This window comes from Alexandromys fortis, unplaced genomic scaffold (genome assembly GCF_014885135.2).
Source record: "Alexandromys fortis isolate MF-2015 unplaced genomic scaffold, M_Fortis_MF-2015_v1.1 scaffold_1, whole genome shotgun sequence".
Lineage (NCBI taxonomy): Eukaryota > Metazoa > Chordata > Mammalia > Rodentia > Cricetidae > Alexandromys > Alexandromys fortis.
This window is the reverse complement of record NW_026067927.1, coordinates 345,729-366,012: the sequence shown is the minus strand read 5'-3', so window position 1 is coordinate 366,012 and position 20,284 is coordinate 345,729. Positions and strand designations below refer to the sequence as shown.

The 20,284-nt window shown below is 38.4% G+C and overlaps 1 protein-coding gene across 7 annotated transcripts in view; it reads right to left on the bottom strand.

Annotated features, from left to right (window-relative positions):
• Positions 1–20,284, bottom strand: part of Chd9 (chromodomain helicase DNA binding protein 9) — a 219,135-nt gene that overhangs the window by 108,066 nt on the left and 90,785 nt on the right. For all 7 annotated transcript variants that reach the window (XM_050143929.1, XM_050143928.1, XM_050143923.1 and 4 more), the window contains one exon: positions 10,346–11,964. In XM_050143929.1, coding sequence (XP_049999886.1) covers positions 10,346–11,794 — 1,449 coding nt within the window. In that variant the 5' untranslated portion in view covers positions 11,795–11,964. The remainder of the gene's footprint in view (positions 1–10,345; positions 11,965–20,284) is intronic.

Sequence of the window (20,284 nt, the reverse complement as noted above, 5' to 3'; positions counted from 1 at the left end):
ACAAAATAATAAACTACCACATATTTGTGAGAAACAAGTCAATACGAACAAGAGAACTCTGTCCTCTTAAGGAATAAAGTGAAGAAAGGGCAAGGAACTTTCCAGGAAGGAAGACAATTGTGCACAACAAGAAACAAAGAGTGAAGACAATTGTGCACAACAAGAAACAAAGAGTCTTCCAGGTAGACTTGACACTGTGAGATGTTAAAATGCTCCTAGGATACTGAGGCACCACTATTCTTACCCCTCTGAACATCAGGACAAACACTGTTCACTCTTTTCAAAAAGCCCAAATGGACTAAAGAAAACTAAGACTAGTGAAAAAAATTACTTACAAGACTGGATGAAGCTAAAGTTTGAGAAACCTTTGATTCAGACTAGAGACAAATCCTATCCTTTGTCTATGTGAAATCATTTGGGTTGGTTGGTTGGTTGGCTGTTGGTGGTTAGATTGGTTGGCTGGTTTTGGTTTGTTGTTGTTTTAACAGACAAAATATTTTTGAAAGTTGAGAAAGAAATTATATTTTCCCCTGCCAGGTAAAAAGTTACATTGTAAACTACGATAACTGGCAACAGGGGGATTCAATCAGCAATTTATCCTTCAATTGATAAGGCCTTAAGCATGAGTATGAGGGGCTTAGGGATATGGTCAGTGGTTAAGAGTGAGTCCTGTTCTTTCTAGAGGGATCTGAGTTCAGTTTCCATCACGCTACAACTACCTTTAACTCCAGCTCCAGGAGATCCAATAGCTGTGGTTTCTGAGGGCACACACATTCATGTGCATACTCATACACATAATTAAAAATAAATTTTAAAAGATGAGTTTGGTAGGCTAGTTGGTGGCACATGCCTTTAATCATGGCATTGGGAGGCAGTGGTAGGCAAATCTCTGGGAATTCTGAAGCCATCCTGGTCTACAAAGGAGTTCTAGGAAAGCCAGGCCTCAGAGAGTGACCCCATGAATGAGTTTGGGAACCGATGTGGACAACATTTGTTGGTTCTATTGTAATTTGTAATGTAGGAAGTGGGAAAGGGAAGAGAACATCGTTCAATATGGAGCTTTTAGAATATACAGTACTTCAAATTAACAAATTTAATAAAAGTAAAATGCAAACATAAAAACATTCCACTGAAGACAGCTTATGAAAATATCATCTATATTCATTTTTAACCTACTTTGTTGATCTTACTTACTAAAAGCAAAATATATTTCTCTCCTTTGCTATAAGATATGGGGGAAAGTCTACAAATGCACTAACTTTTGGCCAGGGGTTAAAAAAATTTTTCTAATTAATTGCATTGTTTACTAATACAATCATCTAGATGATCCATTAAAACCAAAGAAAAAGTAAAGTTACAATTAATGAATTAAAATCATAGATTAAAAACAAAATAAAACGAATTAAAGACTAAAGTTGACTATAGAAAAAATAACTAGTAGTAGAAGAAAAGAGGAAGGAGAGGGGCAGGGAGAGTGAAAGAGACTGAGCAAGTAAATAGATTAGATTAGATAAAGCCTAATCTCTCTCCTCTCCTTTTCTTTCTTAAAGGAGAGACACACACACACCTTTTTTTTTTTTTAAAGAGCTTTTTTTTGTTTGTTTGGGTTAGGGTTTTTTATTATTTATTTATTTACTTATTTATTTGTTTCAAGAGAGGGTTTCTCTGTTACTTTGGAGTCTATCCAGGAACTAGCTCTTGTAGACCAGGCTGGACTCAAACTCACAAAGATCCTCCTGTCTCTGCCTCCCGAGTGCTGGGATTAAAAGCGTGCACCACCACTGCCTGGCTGTCACTTGCTTTCTTAATAGCCACTCTGGCTCAGGTGAGATGGAATTCCAAGGTAATTTTACTTGCTTTCCTGATGAGCTTGGGAATAAATGCTGTGCTTATGACCACAGATTTGTGCTGCTCTCAACCTTGGACAACAAAGCTGCTGCTGCTGCTTTATTTTTTTTTTATTTTTAGTTTTTGAGACAGGGTCCATGTAGCCCTGGCTTTCCTAGAACTCTTTGGAAACTCATAACAGAGTTCAGTTCCTCTTGTCTCTGCTTACCAAGTGCTGGAATTAAAGGTGTAAGCCACCATGCCTGGCTCAGTAATGCCACTCACTACACTTGATAGTAGTTAATGCAGAGACTTAATGTTTGTTGCCGTCTCCATACCTCAGTTTCCTCCCACGATAATTAGAACAAATGATCAAATTCAAATAAAATGTTCATCGTGATGGCTGGCACAATGTGTTAATGTTAATGTATATCAACTAACTTATAGACAGCACTTTTTGCCAAGTGCTGCTCTGTTAGCTATTACATTTTCTTAGCAAGATTTCCTGGTGCCTGCCTACTTGGGAGGCAGACACTGAGGCAGGGAGAGGAAGGGAGAGGTCATCCATGTCTGTATAGTGAGTTCCAGGCCAGTAAGAGCTACACCTGAGCACTGTCTCACTGGATAACATGTAACAAAGTGTCAACAGGGAGGCTTGTCTTCTAACTTTGTTTCTTAAAATTGCAAAACTGTTCCTAAAACAGATCTCACTGAATACTTATATAACCAAGTGTCAGTAGCGGTTATCTTTCCTATCAACCTCTTAAGTACTTATTTCATCCTTTTCCTCCTCCTTCCCTTCTCTTTCTTCCTTTTTGAGACAAGGTGTCACTAAATAGACCAAATTTACCCAGAACTCCTAATCTTCTGGGTTTAATCTCCGGAGTGTGAGGAATCACAGTCATACCCCATTATCTACACCGTAACACTGGTGGCAATAATTTTTAAGTATCTGTCTTCAATATAATCCAACTGCTTATAACAACCTTGTATTAAATTTATCAGGAAGTTGGGCACGGTGACCACACACCTTTAATCCCAGCACTTGGGGGAGACAGAAGTAGGCAGACCTCTGAGTTCAAGGTCAGCCTGGTCTACAAAGCAGGTGCAGGACAGTCAGGACTATAGGGCTATCACACTGTCTCAAAAAACCTTTTAAAAAAAAAGGTAAATATTGTCTTAAAAATGTGCCTTGCATCAGCTATCCAACCTGTTAATAACTTTTTAAAGTTTAAGCAATAAGTGTCTCTGTAGCTTAAAAGGGGGGGTCTCAAGGAATTAAGCAAAGTTAAGAAATTATCAAAATACAAAAGTTAACAGACATCTAAAACAGTACTTCTTGCTTTGAGTAGCATTTAAGCCACTCTGCTATACAACTTGTACACTGAATTTTAAAAACAGTGAGCTTACATATTTTCACTTTGTAAAGACAAAAACTAAAGACATAAAATAGCACAAAATATTTATCATATAAGAGTTTTTTTTAAAGCTTTAGAGTGTTATTCTCTCAAATTCTTCTCTCCAAAAACAAAAGATGATGGTAAATCAGTATTTTCTCTGCTTACAATGTTGTATAATAATCACTTGGAAACATTTGCTTTGGTTCTCCTGCCTCTTTTCTCCACTAACCTATACCCGGACCTCTTCCCTTGAGCTTTTTCTCCATTTCAATTGGCAAATGAGCATGGTGGCACAAAAGCCTTTAATCCCAGCACTCATGAGGCAGAGGAGGGTCTCACTATAAATGTGAGACCAGCCACATACAGTTTCAGGCCAGCCAAGGTACATAGTGAAACCTTGTTACAACAACAACAAAAAAGTAAATAAAATCCTAGAGTCAAATGTAGCCATCTTCACTGTTCCTAACATTGCATATGGACAGGACAAGCAGGGCCAAACAGAGAACACCCTCCTGAAAAAATAAGTAAATAAAAACTCAATGTTCTCATCAAAGTTTCATAAATTTGAATGAAGTGCCACCACTGAATTTTCAGAAACCAGATCAAAGAATATCTTGTCTAGGATACAAGATTTATTTCAGAATTTATTCTGTTGATTGGTATGTGGGCACGACTGTGCACCATAGAGCACACATTCAGAACAACCTTGGGAAGCCTGTTTCAAACTCAGGTGGATGTGTAGTAAGTGCTCTTACCTGCTACACCATCTCACCAGGACTACCTCAAAATTAGTTATGATAAACTGAAAAAAAATTACACCACTCGTATTTTATAAGTCTCCCAACTTCTGTAACTGCTTGGTAATTCAGTACAAAACAAAATTATTGCAAGAAATAGAGCTAGCCAGGCAGTGGTGGCGTGTACCTTTAATCCCAGCAATCAGGAGGCAGAGGCAGGAGGATCTCTGTGAGTTCGAGGCCAGCCTGGTCTACAAGAGCTAGTTCTAGGACAGGCCCCAAAGCAAGAGAAACCCTGTCTCAGAAAAAAAAAAAAAAAAAAAGAGAGACAGAGCTAAAGAAATCTTATTTAAGCAGGGCAGTTATGGTAGTACATATTTCATCCCAGTGCTTAGGAAGCAGATGAAGGTGGATCAATAAACTCAAGGCCAGCCTGGTCTACAGAGTGAGTTCCAGGACCGCCAGGATTGCACAGAGAAACCCTGTCTCGAAAAAAAACAAAGCAACAATAATAACAAAAAACAAAACAAAACTAAACAAACAAAATAGAACACTGGAGATGTTGAGATGGCTCAGCACTTCCAGAGGACTCAGGTTAGATTCCTAGAACCCACATAGCAGCTGACAACCACCTATAATTCCCATTCCAAGGGATTTGAGGCCCAATTCTGGTTTTTTGGGCACTAGGTACGCAAACAGTACAAAGACATATATATAGGTACAACACCCATACACATAAATTTTGAAAAATAAAAACAAATTGATTGCCTATCAATTTGATTCCAAATTGACTGTCCTTTGTAAATTTTTAAACATTGCTTTCATAGAGGGGGAAAAAAGGCTAGTAGCTTTTAAATTTCATTTGTTTATCAGTATAGAACAAGATGGTGTTTTTAAAAATGTTTTTCGTTAGCTGGGAGGGGGTGGATCCCAGCACTTAGGAGGCAGAGGCAGGTGGATCTCTGTGAGTTCCAGAACAGCCTGGTCTAAAGAGTTTCAGGACAGCTAGAGCTACACAAAGAAACTCTGTCTCAAAAAAACAAAATACAAAAAAAATGTTTTTTATTATTATGTATTTGTGTGTATGTGTATATATATCTGCATATGAGTGTGGAGAACAGAAAGGTGTTAAATCCCTTGGAGCTGGAGTGACAGGCAGCTGTGAGCTAGCTGATGTGGGTGCTGGGAATAAAACTTGGGTCCTCTGCAAGAACAATATGTGCTCTTAAGCCATCTCTTTAGGCCGTAAGATGATTTACAAACAGAGTTTTAAAAGAATTTCTCTTCTCTTGTGGTACTAGTGAATGTCTTTAATCACAGCACTTGGAAGTCAAAGGCAGGTGGATCTAACTGAGTTGGAGGCCAGCTTGATCTACAGAGTTCCAGAACAGCCGAGACTGCTACACAGAGAAAACTTGTTTCAAAAAAACAAACCAAACTAAACCAAGCCAAAACAACAACAAACAAGAATTTCTCTGTATGCTTACATGTCTGTATGCTTATATGCTAGCAATGGAGGCTACATCACTCATCTGTATGTCCTTGCAAATCTATAAAAGAGAGTCCTTACTACCTTCAAAGCTGGAAATATCTTTAGAAAAACATGAATTGAAAAACTAAAAAATAAAACAAAAATAACATGTTAGCTCTTAGAAAACAAAACCAAGTAATAAATAAATAAATTCAATCGTTCATAATTTAATTATACATTGGGCAAAACAATTAGTCAAACCTGGAAAAAGACTACATACAAACTGAATAGATGAACCTAAATTCTATCATTGGAGAGTTTCTCCAGGGTCCTTCTGACTAACATGCTTGACCCTCCCTCCAGCAGAGGGAGCAAAATCCTAACACTCAACAAGTAAAATGAAAGACAAGTTTGTACCTTTTAAGTGTACCTAAATATAGTTTTGGTGCGTCCATCTTAGACATTTCAAAAGTTGTGTGTTGATGCTCTGGTTACAGAACATAGAAACATCAAGCCAGACTTGATCTGGAAGCTTCTTCCCTGCAAAGTCTCCCTCATCAATGCGGAAAGTGCTATGTAGACTGCTGGGAGAGAAGTGTCATCAAGTTCTCATTCAGCTGTGTGCTGTACTATTATCAGCCAAGCAAGATGTGCCACTGGTGCAACAGTAACGAGTCTGTTCTGTCTCACTGGACTTGAGATGTCCCACATCTGGTACCATAAACACTGTCAAGAGTCTATGGTTGGGAAGGCCGCAGGCCCAATGGGAAAGTTGTTTTGCTAAGTGGATATGATGTGCCTACCAAATTACCTTCTAAAAAATAATTGTGTTTGTGCTACTAGATTACAGCTGCTATCAGCTTTAAGTCAAAGAAGCAGTATTTTCTTGGTAGCTAGCAACTAACTACTGGTCAAAGTACTGTGAATAAGTGAATGCTGAGTGTTCTGCCCTAAATGGGACACCTGTACTGCCCCTTCCAAGGCTCAGACAACAATTCACAAGAGGAAGCATAAAGACTGTCAGAGTGTTGAATGTTGTCTACAGGGCACAATATGTCTAATGCAGCTGTGATTACCTCTTCAAAACCTGCATATGATTGGATCCAAAACCAACATCCACTCATGGAAGCAGGAGAGGAGATACTCACAAATCCTGACCCTATAGGTAGTTGCTAGGGGAGGGAGAGACATTTTCACCATTGTTAAAGATACTGCTAAGGTGTCCAAGTCTCTGTAAATAGTCTCTCACCCCTGCTCCTGTAAGTAATGCTAATGAACATCACTAGGTCACACAACAAAGGAAAGCCAAAGGGAGACTGGTTGAAAAGAGGAACAAGAATAGTGGGAGACAAGAAAAGTTAATACAGTATCTGTTAATATGATCAAAATACATTATAAGCATGAAAATGAATATATGTAATAGGCAATATATAATTATATACATGAAAAGATCATAATGAAGTTTCTTCTTATTTTTTTTTTTTTTCGAGACAGGGTTTCTCTGTGGTTTTAGACCCTGTCCTGGAACTAGCTCTTGGAGACCAGGCTGATCTCGAACACACAGAAATCCGCCTGCCTCTGCCTCCCAAGTGCTGGGATTAAAGGCGTGCGCCACCACCACCGGACCTTAAGTTTCTTATTATGTATAATTAATATATACTAATAAAAAATTTTAAAAACAGTATGTTGAATTTTTTTAAATAAAAAAGCGGGGCTTGGTGAAAAAGGCTTATAATCCCAGATAACTGGGAGGCTGAGGCAGAAGGATTTACAGCCTACCTGTTGGCTCAAAGCCAACCTAATTAATTTAGTAAGAATCTGCCTTGAGCCAGGTGTAGTGGCTAGCTCTAATCTTAGCACTTGAGAGGCAGAGGCAGTCAGATCTCTGACTTCCGGGTTACAGGCCACCCGAGATAACACAGGAAACCCTGAAAACAAACAAACAAAAGTCTGTCTTCAAATGAAGACTAAAAAGAGGACTGAGGGGATAGCACAGTGGTAAAGTGCTTGACTATCATGCACAATGCCCTGCATTGATCCTCTAAGCACTAATCAGGTATATTAGTCAGTATAATAACGAAGACTATAGTTCTACAATTCTAGTACTCAAGAGATAGAGGTGGGAAAATCAGAAGTTCAAGATCATCCAATAGGGAGTCTGAGTTGAGGCCAGCCTGTGAAACATGAGATCTCAAAAGAAAAAAAAAGAGGACAAAAAAATCCATAATATTTCACTGTATACTCATTCTCATAGGTAAAAATATTGGAACATTTCACTTGGCAGAAGCAGGCAGATATATGAGCTCAAGGCCAGCATGATTTACATAGTGAGTTCAGGTTAGCCAGAGTTATACAGAGTGAGGTCTTGTCTCAAATAAAAAAAAAAATTGAAACATTTCATAAGTAGTTTAGTCAGATTTTATAAATTACTATATTTAATATATTTTTGTCAGAAAAGTAATACTCTCACATGACAAAATTTACAGAATACAGGTGAAAAACAGTACAAATGTATTACCCTTAAACAACCTATTTCCTTCTGGTATTTTTTTTTGTTTTGTTTTGTTTTTTCGAGACAGGGTTTCTCTGTGGCTTTGGAGCCTGTCCTGGAACTAGCTCTGTAGACCAGGCTGGTCTCGAACTCACAGAGATCCGCCTGCCTCTGCCTCCCGAGTGCTGGGATTAAAGGCGTGCGCCACCATCGCCCGGCCTTCTGGTATATTTTTATTTGTATATTAGAATACTAGTATAAAAAAGGTATAGATAGAAAGGCATTCATTAAGTACCTAACTATAATCTAATAATTCTAAGTATTTTTAAAATTTTTGTTAATCTTTTCCAACACCTATTATACAGATATTGCTATTTTATATTTTATACATACACACACCTTTTTTTTTTTTTTTAAAGACAGGGTCTATGTAGACCTGGCTGTCCTGGAACTCTCTATGTGGACCATGCTAGTCTCAAAGTCACAGAGATCCAGCTGCCTCTGTCTCCTAAATGCTGGGATTAAGGGCATGCACAACTATACCCCAACTCACTGTCTTATATTTTTAAGATCAGGAAACAGGCTGGAGAGAAAGCTCATGGGTTAAGAGCACTTGCTGCTTTACCAAAGGACCCATGTCCAGATGTCAGCACCCATATCAGATGGCTCATAAATGCCTATAATGCCAAGTACTCAAGTAATCCCCCCTCTGGCCTCTGAGGGCACACACTCACATAAATAAAATAAATCTCTTTTTTTGTTCTTGTTTTGTCTTGTTGTTTGTTTTTCAAGTAGTCTCTGTGTAGTCCTACCTGTCCTGGAAATTGCTCTATAGACTAGGCAGGGCTCAAACTTGGAGATCCATCTGCCTCTGCCTCCCGAGTGCTGGGATTAAAAGTGTGCATGACCATGCCTGGCTATAAATAAATCTATATAAAAATGAGAAAACATAGAAATACAGAAATTGTGTAACTAGCTCAAGCCACATCTGAAGTATGAAGAGCTACGAGTCTGTCTATTCCAGAGTGTGGTTCCAGTATGGGCACTCTGAACTATTTTACTATGATCATAATCTGGAGTTATATTTTATACCTGGGGCACCATTAACATTTTCTCAGTGTTGGCCTTTAAGGTCTTTTTAATGTTGATAGTGATCCATTAAATTTGTATGTGATAACAAGCTGGGTTGTTTCCAGTTCCCCACTATAAACATAAAATATCCTTGGGGGTTAGAGAGATTGCTCAGCAGTTAAGAGCACTGGCTACTCTTCCGGATGACTCTGGCTCAATTCCCAGCACCCACATGACAACCTACAGTCATCTGTAACTCCAGCCCAAGAGAATCCAACAACTTCAGGCCTCTGGGGACACTGTGCATGTATATGGTACGTAGACATGTATGCAGGCAAAACACCCACACACATAAAATAAAGTAATAAATTTTAAAAATATATTTTTGTATATATTACTTTTGCTATGCTTGTGTCAAAATGTTTTTCAAAAGATTCTATCAATTAATAAAGCCATGACCATTATTAATTTTACCACAAATATGCCAGCAGTAAGCATGAACATTAGGACTAGTGAGAAGCTCAGCAGAGAAGGGTGCTTGTTGGCAAGACTGATGACACAAATTTGATCTCAGGATCCAGATACGCAGAGTCCAACCTCTACACACACCTCGGCATGCATGCTTCCACATGCATTCACATACAGAATAAATAAATGTAAAAAGCATTTTTTGAAACCATGAACATTCAAAAATTGTTTCTAGTAAAAGAAACAAATGTTCTACATTTTATTATTCTTTCATCACAATGAATTGTAACCACCGTTCCACATTACCTTGGCCTTACGATTTTGATTTCCTAGGTTTTTAATGTGTGCTGTGTTTCTTCACAGCTTTTCTAATGTACCCAAACTGGCCCAACCTTCCAACCCTGTCTCAGCCAGCTGAAGGCTGAGTTCACAGAGTGGACTCCATAGTGCCTGTTTTCTAAGTTTCTTCCCCTATGATTTACTCAGTGATCAGAGAGATGTTTGATTTGCTGATAAATCTGTATGAACTTGCATAGGAATATCAATAGTATCCCTGTCATATCCATGCTAAAACATCTCCAGACTGTTGTTTCCTATTTCATGATCATGGCTACTAAGATTCAATCTTGATAAAATAACCTTTTGTTAAACGTAAACACAAAAGCAACAACACATATTAAAACCTACAGTTCCAAAATACTAATTGCTTCTAATATGATTTTAATAGCAGGATAAAACTGTCAAATATGCACTCAATAGAAATCTAATTTTAAGAAATCTTGAATAGGTCTCATTTAAAATTAACTGAACAGAACCTTACTCACCCTCATCACCTCAAATTGCCAAAAAAATCAATAAATAAGAAGAGAGAGCTACATACCTGTCGCTGTAAACATAGATGATTTCTGTTGTGTAAATGCTGATGATTAGACAATGAGGAAGGCCAGCTCCGAGCTGGATATTGCATCTGGGATTGGGCCATGTCGGAAGGCCGTGCTACAAGATGTGAAGTAAACTGCCGATCAAGGTCATGATCTAAAACATGATTTTCTTGTCCAAATGTTGACTCATCAAATTGAGGGAGGAGACCCTCTTGAAGGAGGTCCTCTGGGTCAAGTCCTGTAAATGGTTCTGTATGAGAATCCACTTGATGAAGTAAATTCTCCTCTAAAGATGAAAAACCATTAGTTTCCACGTGATCGTTGTAATGACCCATGTGAGGTCCTGAGTCAACAGGATCGGGGAAGTTCATGTGCACAGGAGATAACTTTGAATTGCTATAATTACCCTGAGGATGTGACGGATGCAAAATTTGAAAATTATTTGAATTCAGTGATGGAGTGGGGTTAAGGATATGCTGGGAAGAATCTTGTTTAATTCCCCTATGAGGTGAAAAGGAGTTGCTTCCAGCAAAATCAGATAAAGCCTGATTTGTATGACTGGGTGCAAGAACTGCAGAGGATTGCAGAAGACTGCTCGGTGACACGTGACCACTGGAGAAGGAGTACTGTGCAGGGAACTGCTGGGAGTTACTGACGGAACAGGAAGTCATACCGGGAGAAGGTCTGTTAAAGGGTCCTTCCTGATGACTGTTACACTTGAGGAAGTGGACTGGAGGATTCGCTGCTTGAGAAAACTGCACTGAAAGAGGCTGTTGTGAAGAGGAGGCGTCAGTTATGTGTGGCGGGAGGTTAGCATTAACTCTGTGGGGACCAGAAGCATTAACGTCTATAAAGTTTTTAGACTGGCCAAGAGAGTTCTGCCCTGGGTTAAGATTACTTCTGTTTTGTTGTGAGCGAAGTGAAGTACACTGTGTTTGATGTTCACTGGGCTGAAATAAGGCAAAATCATGGTGCACCACAAAGCTTTTATTTTGATGTAGAGAGTGTGAATGTCCTTGTTGATGAAAAGGAGATCCATTTTGATTAGAAAGGCCAGTGGCTGTCTGATGACCCCACATTGGACTGCCATCTGCTACATCTTGAAACAAGCCATTGGCTTGGTTTGGGGGATGGATTGGAGAACAATTAAATTGAGAGTGTGGAGACAATACATGTTCAGCTGGACTGCCAAAAGACTGATTAACTTGATGAAATTTCATTGAGTCAAACTGATTTAACTGTTCAAAATCCGTCATCTTCTGATGTGTTGGAGTACCTTGAACGTGGTTTAGTGAATCTATATGCAAAGGCTCAAACTCTGCACCCAGGTTCAGTTCATCCACTAGTGAAACAGGTCCCGGCTGGACAAACGCATCATCTGACAAGCCTTCTAAAGTCTCACCAAAAAGATTTGTATCATCGAAAAAATCCATCATTGGGTCTGTCATTTTGAAACTTCAGTGAGAACTTGGGTTGTTCACTTCAAACAGTATGTTCAGCTTCTCTGTTGCAGATAATAGCGCATCATTTCTGGGGGTCATCAACTAATCCAAAACAGGCCAGTGTTCATTATAGCTCTACCTAATAACATGATAACATGTCATGAAGTATCAGAATCCTAGGAACATAAGAACGAAATTAATTTAAATTTAGTAGTAGTAGATATTCTTTAACATAAATAAAACACAGTACTTTGTGTGTGATAATTCGTTGTAACTAGGCAATTAATATTCTATACAGGCTATTTAAAAGTAAAAACGCACAGCACTTTACTCTGAAGTACATATACTATGACAAAAGGTTATAAGGAAACCCCTAAGAATAACAACAGTATGCACACTACAACGTGCAATGTCTGTAACTCCCAGCACTTCTATCAATGATTAGAATAACTAGGCCCTGCCCTTCAAAATGACAGATGATGATCACCTGGTCCAGGTCTCATAGAGTATATGCAGAAATACCGGAAACACAATTTTCAAGATACCATGAGGTGGCCCAGAATGAAATAAATTTCCTTTGGTTAGCTGTTATCACTAACACAAATGTGCTGCAGTATGATGGAACATATGCTCACACAGTTCACATGGTGCTCTCGCTTATCTGACATGGAAGACCAGCCCAGCAGTCAAAGGACTTAGGTTTCTGTGAAGCAAATCCAAGGATCCTATAATCAGTTGTATCATTATACCATCTTGAGAAAAGCTGCTAAATCATTAGGGATATAAATATTTCCTATTTTATGAATCAATTGTGCAAATGCTGAAATTCAAAAGCTAAAGAGAAAACAAATTGGAGCCTGAGCTAAGTAAATGAAAAACTGGTCCTATGACAAGCTAAAAAACAAACAAACAAACAAACAAGCAAACAAACAAAAATATTAAACCAGGCAGGTTAATGCCTTTAATCCCAACACTTAGGAGGCACAGGCAAGTGGATCTCTATGAGTTTGAGGCCAGTCTGGTCTACAAAGCAAGTTTCAGGATAGCTAGGGCTTTACACAGAGAAACCCTGCCCCCAAAACACAAACAAACAAATAAATGAAAGCTTATACTTAATATATATAATGCTAATTAAACTTCTGCATATGCAGTTGTCTCTGGGTATATGAGGGAGACTAATTATAGTTTTTATATAACCTTATCACACTACATCATGTCTAGTAACTTAAAATATCAGCCACAATACAAATAGTATATAAATCGATATTATACTATATTATTTAGAAAATAAAAGCAAGAATCAACTAGCAGGTGTAATTTGTTTCTTCAAAACATTTTTAATTTCCATGTGGTGGTTCCTTTGGTGCAGAACCTTACGATACTGATGGCCAAGTATTCATGAATACAAGCACACATGTATATAGCAATGAGATGTAAAAGTGATCTAATGACTTGGTTACTTTGTAATACTAAATAGGTAGCCATTATTGCTCCAGGCTTGAATCATTTCCAAAAGTTTTAAAGTATATCTAATGTTCCTATTTTGCACACATACATACACAAATAAAAATATCACAAATGAAGGTACTTATTCCCATATATATTAGTTTATTTAAAAATCACTAAAGTGCTAAAAAACTTCAGAACTTTTATTTTGAGGGATAAGTATTAAAAAATTAATTTTCTAAATAAAATTCCTACTAACTATTCAACTGCAAAAGAAAAATTTTTTACAGTTTAAAAATGTTTAATCTTAATTCTGAGGAGTAACAACTATCAAATTCGGATAAATTATACTTAGATATTGATGTATCATCAATCACAACAGTATCTCATGCTTTAATAAACGACATGTAACCCTATCTGACAGTATATGCCTACACTCCCAGCACTTGGATGGCTAAGGCACGAAAATCCAGTTCAGATAGTCTAGACTAATGAGTGAATTTCCAAAGGCAGTCTGAGCTACACTGTAAAACCCTTTCTCAAAACAAACAAAAATAAGCATTTGGAATGTAAATCCTTCACAATAATCTTAACGGGAGAAAGCTATCCTGTAAAAAATGGGATAGAGTGAAGGAAGTTTTAGGTGATAAAAAGTCAGATACTAAAGTTGTCCCTTTAATTGCAGAATAGAAAATTATTCACTAAGCACAAGCACAAATTATAAGGGGAAAATAATAGCTAACAACAATTTACTCTTTTTTTTTTTTTTTTTTTTTTTTTTTTTTTGGTTTTTCGAGACAGGGTTTCTCTGTGGCTTTGGAGCCTGTCCTGGAACGAGCTCTTGTAGACCAGGCTGGTCTCGAACTCACAGAGATCCACCTGCCTCTGCCTTCCAAGTGCTGGGATTAAAAGCGTGCACCACCACCGCCTGGCCCCAATTTACTCATCCTTAACTTGATTTTCAGGAAAGCAGACACAATAAAACAGAAGGAGCATATTATTGTGTAGCTGTAGGATTTTACTGTATCATACCTTATAATATATTCTAATACTTGCCGCAAAATACTCCTACAGTACTAGTCAGATGAAAGTCTAGTTTTTACTTGAACAAAATGCAAAGTTTTGATATGAAAAGTTTATAGGCTACATCATTAAAATTAAAAGTCCAGGGTTTTGGGATACACCTGCAACCCAGTACTCAGGAGGCAGAAGCAGGAGGATCTCTGTGAATTCAAGACCAGCCTGATCTGCACAGAGACTTTCAGGATAGCTAGAGTTACATGGTGAGATATGGTTCCAAAAATCAAAACCCCACAACCAACCAGTGTGGTCCTGAAATACATAGCCCCATTCACTCAGATATGAAATGGGAGGATTATGAGTTCAAGGCCAGCTGTGGTGACCTGGTGCATGACTGTCTCAGAAATAAGTACATAAAAGAAAAAGTGTTTGTGCTTCAACAGATACCTTAAAGAACTTCTAACCAGCACAGTCTCACCAATGAGCAAATTCTAACCTCTCAGGATCCTGGCTCTCAGCTATGTTGTAGGAGAAAAAGAAACAACCAGTGGCATACTAAAGAGATACCTGGGCTTGTGAGGACATGCCTGTAATAACAGCACTTCAGAAGTGAGGGCAGGTGGATGAGGAGTTCAAACCCAGCCTGAGAGACATACAACTCTGCTCAAAAACTAAAAGGAAATGAAGGGGACGACAGTGAAGGGAGGGATAGGGAAAAGAGGGGAGGGAGTGGGGTGAGGCAAGAAGAGCAGGAAGTGTTGGATGTGGTAGCACAAGCCTGCAATCCTAGCACTTGGGAGAAGGAGGCAGGAGGATCCGGAATTCAAAGGCATTCCTGGTCACATAGCTAAGTAGAGGCCAACCTAAGCTACATGAAAGCTTGTCAAACAAAAATCATAAAGTAAGCAAGCAGACAAACCACCCATGGGAAAAAAAAACAAAATTTTTTTCTAACCATAAATAATGGAGGTGGGTCTTGTATCTTATCTGTTGTTTTCATTGGTTAATAATAAAGAAACTGCCTCGGCCCTCATAGGACAGAAAATTAGGTAGGTAGAGTAAACAGAAGAGAATGCTGGGAGAAAGAAGCTGAGTCAAGGAGTCACCATGATTCTCCCGCTCCAGACAGACGCAGGTTAAGATCCTCCCTGGTAAGCCAGCTCGTGGGCTACATAGAATATTAGAAATGGGTTAGAACAATATGTAAGAGCTAGCCAATAAGAAGCTGGAACTAGCCGGGCCAGGCAGTGTTTAATAGAATACAGTTTCTGTGTAATTATTTCGGGGCATAAGCTAGCCATGCAGGCGGCCGGGTGCCGGGGACGCAGCCCCGCAGCTCGTAATGCAACACATAAATCTGATAAAGAACTAATATCTATCCCAACAGTGGTAGTGGTGACATTCGTCTTTGATTCCAGGATTTAGGAGGCAGAGGTAGGCAGATCTCTAAGTGCAAGGCCAGGCTGGTCTACAAAATGGGTTTCAGAATAGCTAGAGCTACACAGAGAAACCCTGTCTTGAAAAACCAAAACAAGGCAAAATAAAAAAAAGACATCTTATATCCAGACCATATAAGAACTTATATCTAAAACATATGAAATATTTTCAACAAGTTACTGGAAAGACCTAGATACTTCTCCAAAGGTATATAAATTTCTAGTAAAGACATGAAAAAATATCCAACCTCATTAATCACCACAGAACTATAAACTAAAATCATAAAAAAAAAAAGATCACTTCTTACCCATTAGGATGAAAAGGTAAAAACACCAAATAATTGAATGCGAGAGTGGTTGAGAAAAAAAAAGAGGGAGAAAGAGTAGTTTAACTTACACATTAGTGACAGGGATGTAGCTTCTGGTAGATCCTCAAAAATTTAAAAATACAAATCCCGTATAGTTTAATAATTCCACTTCTCGGTAAATACCCAATAAAATTTAAAGCAGGGAATTAAACATTAACTTGAATGTCCAATGCCCAGTGCAGTATTTATTCACAATACCAAAAAGAAATGACCAACTAACAACTGATAAGTAGAAAATCAAAGCCCAGTATATCCGCATAACAGAGTTACTCAATAATAAAAAGAAGTGAGATGGACCTTGTAGTGGCTTAAAAATCACAGCTACTTGTAGACTGAAGCTGGAAAATCACAAGTTCAAGGTCAGCCAGCAAGGGCTACAGATTGAGACCAAAGCAGCCTGTGTGACTTTCTGAGACCTTGTTTCAAAATAAAAGCAGGCTGTGGTAGAATTCTCTTATAGCATATATGAGGACCTGGGTTCAACTCCTAGCATTGCAAAACTAAAAATCTTATAAAAATGAAACACTGATTCATAACTCATAAGTGTGAAAACCTTATACTAAGTGAAGGAATACAATTACAGAGGTTTACTACCCTTGCCTCTTTTTTGAGACAGAGTCTCAATATTTATCCCAGGCTGGCAACCAGGAGTGGATTAGTGGGTATAAAGCCGAAGAGGCAGGGCAGATGTGTGCCATGACTGGTGCCCGATGAATACTTGCCATAGGTTTATGGGGCTTCTGAGGTGATGAAAATGTTTTAAACTGTTTTCAGTGATATTTAAACAACTCTGTGAATGCCAGGCAATGGTGGTGCATACCTTTAATCCCAGAACTCAGCAGGTGGAGGCAGGTGGTTCTCTGTGAGTTACAGGCCAGCCTGATCTAAAAAGCGAGCTCCAGGATGGGCTCCTGTCTCAAAAAGCCAAACCAACCAAGCAAACAAAAACCCAAAAAAACAACTCTGTGATTACTAGAAACCACTGCTGGGCGTGGTGATGCATGCCTGTAAATCTAAAGATCGGAAGTCAGTCTAGACTAAAGAGAAAAAACCCTGTCATCAGAAAGGAGGAAGGAAGAGGGTCTGGAGAGATGGCTCAGCAGCTAAGAGTACTCCATTCTCCTCCTGAGGACCTGTGTTTGGGTTCCAGAACCCACGTTGGGTAGCTCACAACAGCCTGTAACTTCAGCTCCAGAGAATGACCTGACACCCTTTTTGGTCTCCATGTTTATACAGACACATTGCAAATGCTCATAGACACATACACATAAATAAAAATAAATCTTTAAAATTAAAAAAAGGAAAGAATGAGGTCAGTAAGATGTATTGGCAGAAAAATTGCTTGCTGTTAAGTATGAAACTTGCACAAATACAGATACACATACCATATTTATATACACATGTACAGACAGATACACACACACAAGCAATAAAATTTTTAAAAAGAGGGAGTAAAAAAGCCGGTGGACTATTCACTTAAATAGATTAAGTCAATAGTATGTAAAGTACATCAGTAAAATATTTTAAATAGTACCTTAAATGATACAAGGCTTTATAAGGTCATACAAATAATAAACTTTACTTAAGCAAATCACTCCATGCACTAGCCCCTTATTTCTCACCCGTTTCATTGTTTTTCTAAAACAATATAACTTCATTCTTTTTTAAGCTAGAAAAAAATCCACGCTGGAGCAGGGCATCGTAGTAATTGCTTTTAATCTTAGCATTACAGTCTGAGGCAGGTATATTTGTGAGTTCAAAGCCGGCTTACAGAGCAAGTTCTAGGACAGTTACAAGAATATAAGGAAACTCTGGCAAAAACAAACACAAACACAAACACATACACATACACACACACACACACACACACACAAAATCATTTTTTTAAAAAAAAAATTATTTGAGGCAAAAAATCCTTTCAAAGTAAGCTGTGGAGCCGGGCGGTGGTGGTGCACGGCTTTAATCCCAGCACTCAGAAGGCAGAAGCAGGCGGATCTCTGTGAGTTCGAGGCCAGCCTGGTCTACAAGAGCTAGTTCCAGGACAGGAATCAAAAGCTACGGAGAAACCCTGTCTCGAAAAATAAAAAAATAAAAAATAAATAAAAAAAAACAAGTAAGCTGGGGGAAGGTGGAAAGCGTGAGCTACTGTGATCATTTCACTCAATCAAGTTTTAAACTTCAAAACTTAGCAAGCCAGGTAGCTGGCACCTATAACTCCTGCACTTGGGGAGTCTGAGGGAAGAAAACTGCTGCCTGGGTTACAGACTGAAATTCTGTCTCAGAAACCAGGAGAAAAAAAATACGAAATTTCCCTCTATTGCTAGCCAACTTTTCTCTATTCCCCTAACAGTGTTCCTTAATTTCCTTTCCTGGGACCTGGCCCAAATACACCCTCCATGATTACTATGTGCACTAAGAACGCCTTGTTTATGGCAAGATGGTGAGTTTCTGTGGAAAAAAAGATGCTAGGCACAGCAGAGCCAGGCTGGGCCAAACCGACTTACCATCTTACCCATTGTCCTCCCAGTTCGTTGCCTTCTTCTTGCAAAGTAAATTTCCTGCCCATCAGCACAGTGACTATTTACAATCCCATTGTTTCTCAGTTTCTTCACCAAGATCAAGTGTACAACTTACACAACACCAACCACACACACACACGGTCAAGTAGTACGACAGAAATGATTAATTCTAAATCTTAAACGACTAAGTAGTATCTTACTGGAAAAGTTCTAAGTATTCCACTTTTTTATTAATCTATCTGATCCGCCCATCCTAAGAAGGGATATAATATAACTTCTTTCACTTGGGGAAAGAGTGAAGGACACACAGACTAACCTGAGAGCTTGACTCCCGATGCCAGTCCTAAATAAAGTTCTCTATTTTCAAATGACTTCAAATGTGCTTATTGGTTCTGCTCCCCTGGGACAAAGAACCAACATTTGGGCACTGGAGAGATGACTTGGCTGTCTTCCAGAGGATCTGAGTCTGGATCCCAGCATCTATATCAGATGGCTCGCAACTCTCTTTAACTTTGACCCCAAGGGACCCAACAGCCTCTTGTGGTCTCAGGGGACAATGCACCTCATGAACACATATCTACATTTTGACACACATATACAAATAATTAAAATTTTAATTAAAGAAAAAAGACACCAGGTGATGGTGATGGTGCCTGCACACACCTATAATCCCAGTACTGGGGAGGCAGAGGCAAGTTTGAAGCCAGCCTGGTCTAGAGACAGAGTTCCAGGACAGCCAGGACTATATAGAAAAACCCTGTCTTGGGAGGAAAAACAACAACAACAACAACAACAAGACATTTGTCCCAGCACTCTGGAGTCAGAAGCAAGTGGTACTCTTTAAGTTCTAGGCCAGTCAGGGCTACATAGTTAGATCTTATCTCAGAAAACAAACAAATAACAAAAAAACCTGGGCTCCATTAAAAAAAAAGAAAGAAAGAAAAATTGAGTAACAAGGATTCTTACTGACTCTGTCAGAAAAGAAAAACTCTAGGAGATAATGTACTGTCATTTACAAAGTTCCTTATTAGTAAAAGTAAATAAAAGCAAAAATATTAACAAAAAGCCCACTACCTCTTCTCCTAAATACTTGATATAATGACTAAGTGTAAAATAAATATTAAAATATTTTCTATACCAAAGGAAGATGTGACCTTTACTATAACTACTAAGTATAAATAGCTAAGAAAAAATTATGCTAGATTGCAACAGAATAACCTAGGAAATATTAGTAGAGACAGAATTTTTGATTTAGAGAATCTTAAAATTTGTTTTTAATCATTTTACGATTTTATGTATACATACATATATACATACATACATTGTATACATATATGTGTGTATATGTGTGTATGTTTTACCTTGCACGTATGTTTATGTGCCAGATATATACAGTACCTGCAGAAGCTGGAAGAAGGAGTTTCAATTCCTTTGGAACTGGAGTTACAGATGGTTTGGTAGTCACCATGTGGGTGCTAAGAATTGACCCAAGTTCTCTGGAAGAGCAGGCAGTGCTCTATATCACTGAACTAGTTTTCTAGCCCCTTACAATGCAATTTTTAAAGCTGGAAGCCCAGGGAATTTGGGATAATACATATTAAATGAAAATGTATAAATCTACAAAAATGGTGTCAATACTGTCTCATCATTTAGACTTTTCAAAAGGCAACAAACACTACTAAAAGCTGCATATAATTAAGGACTAAA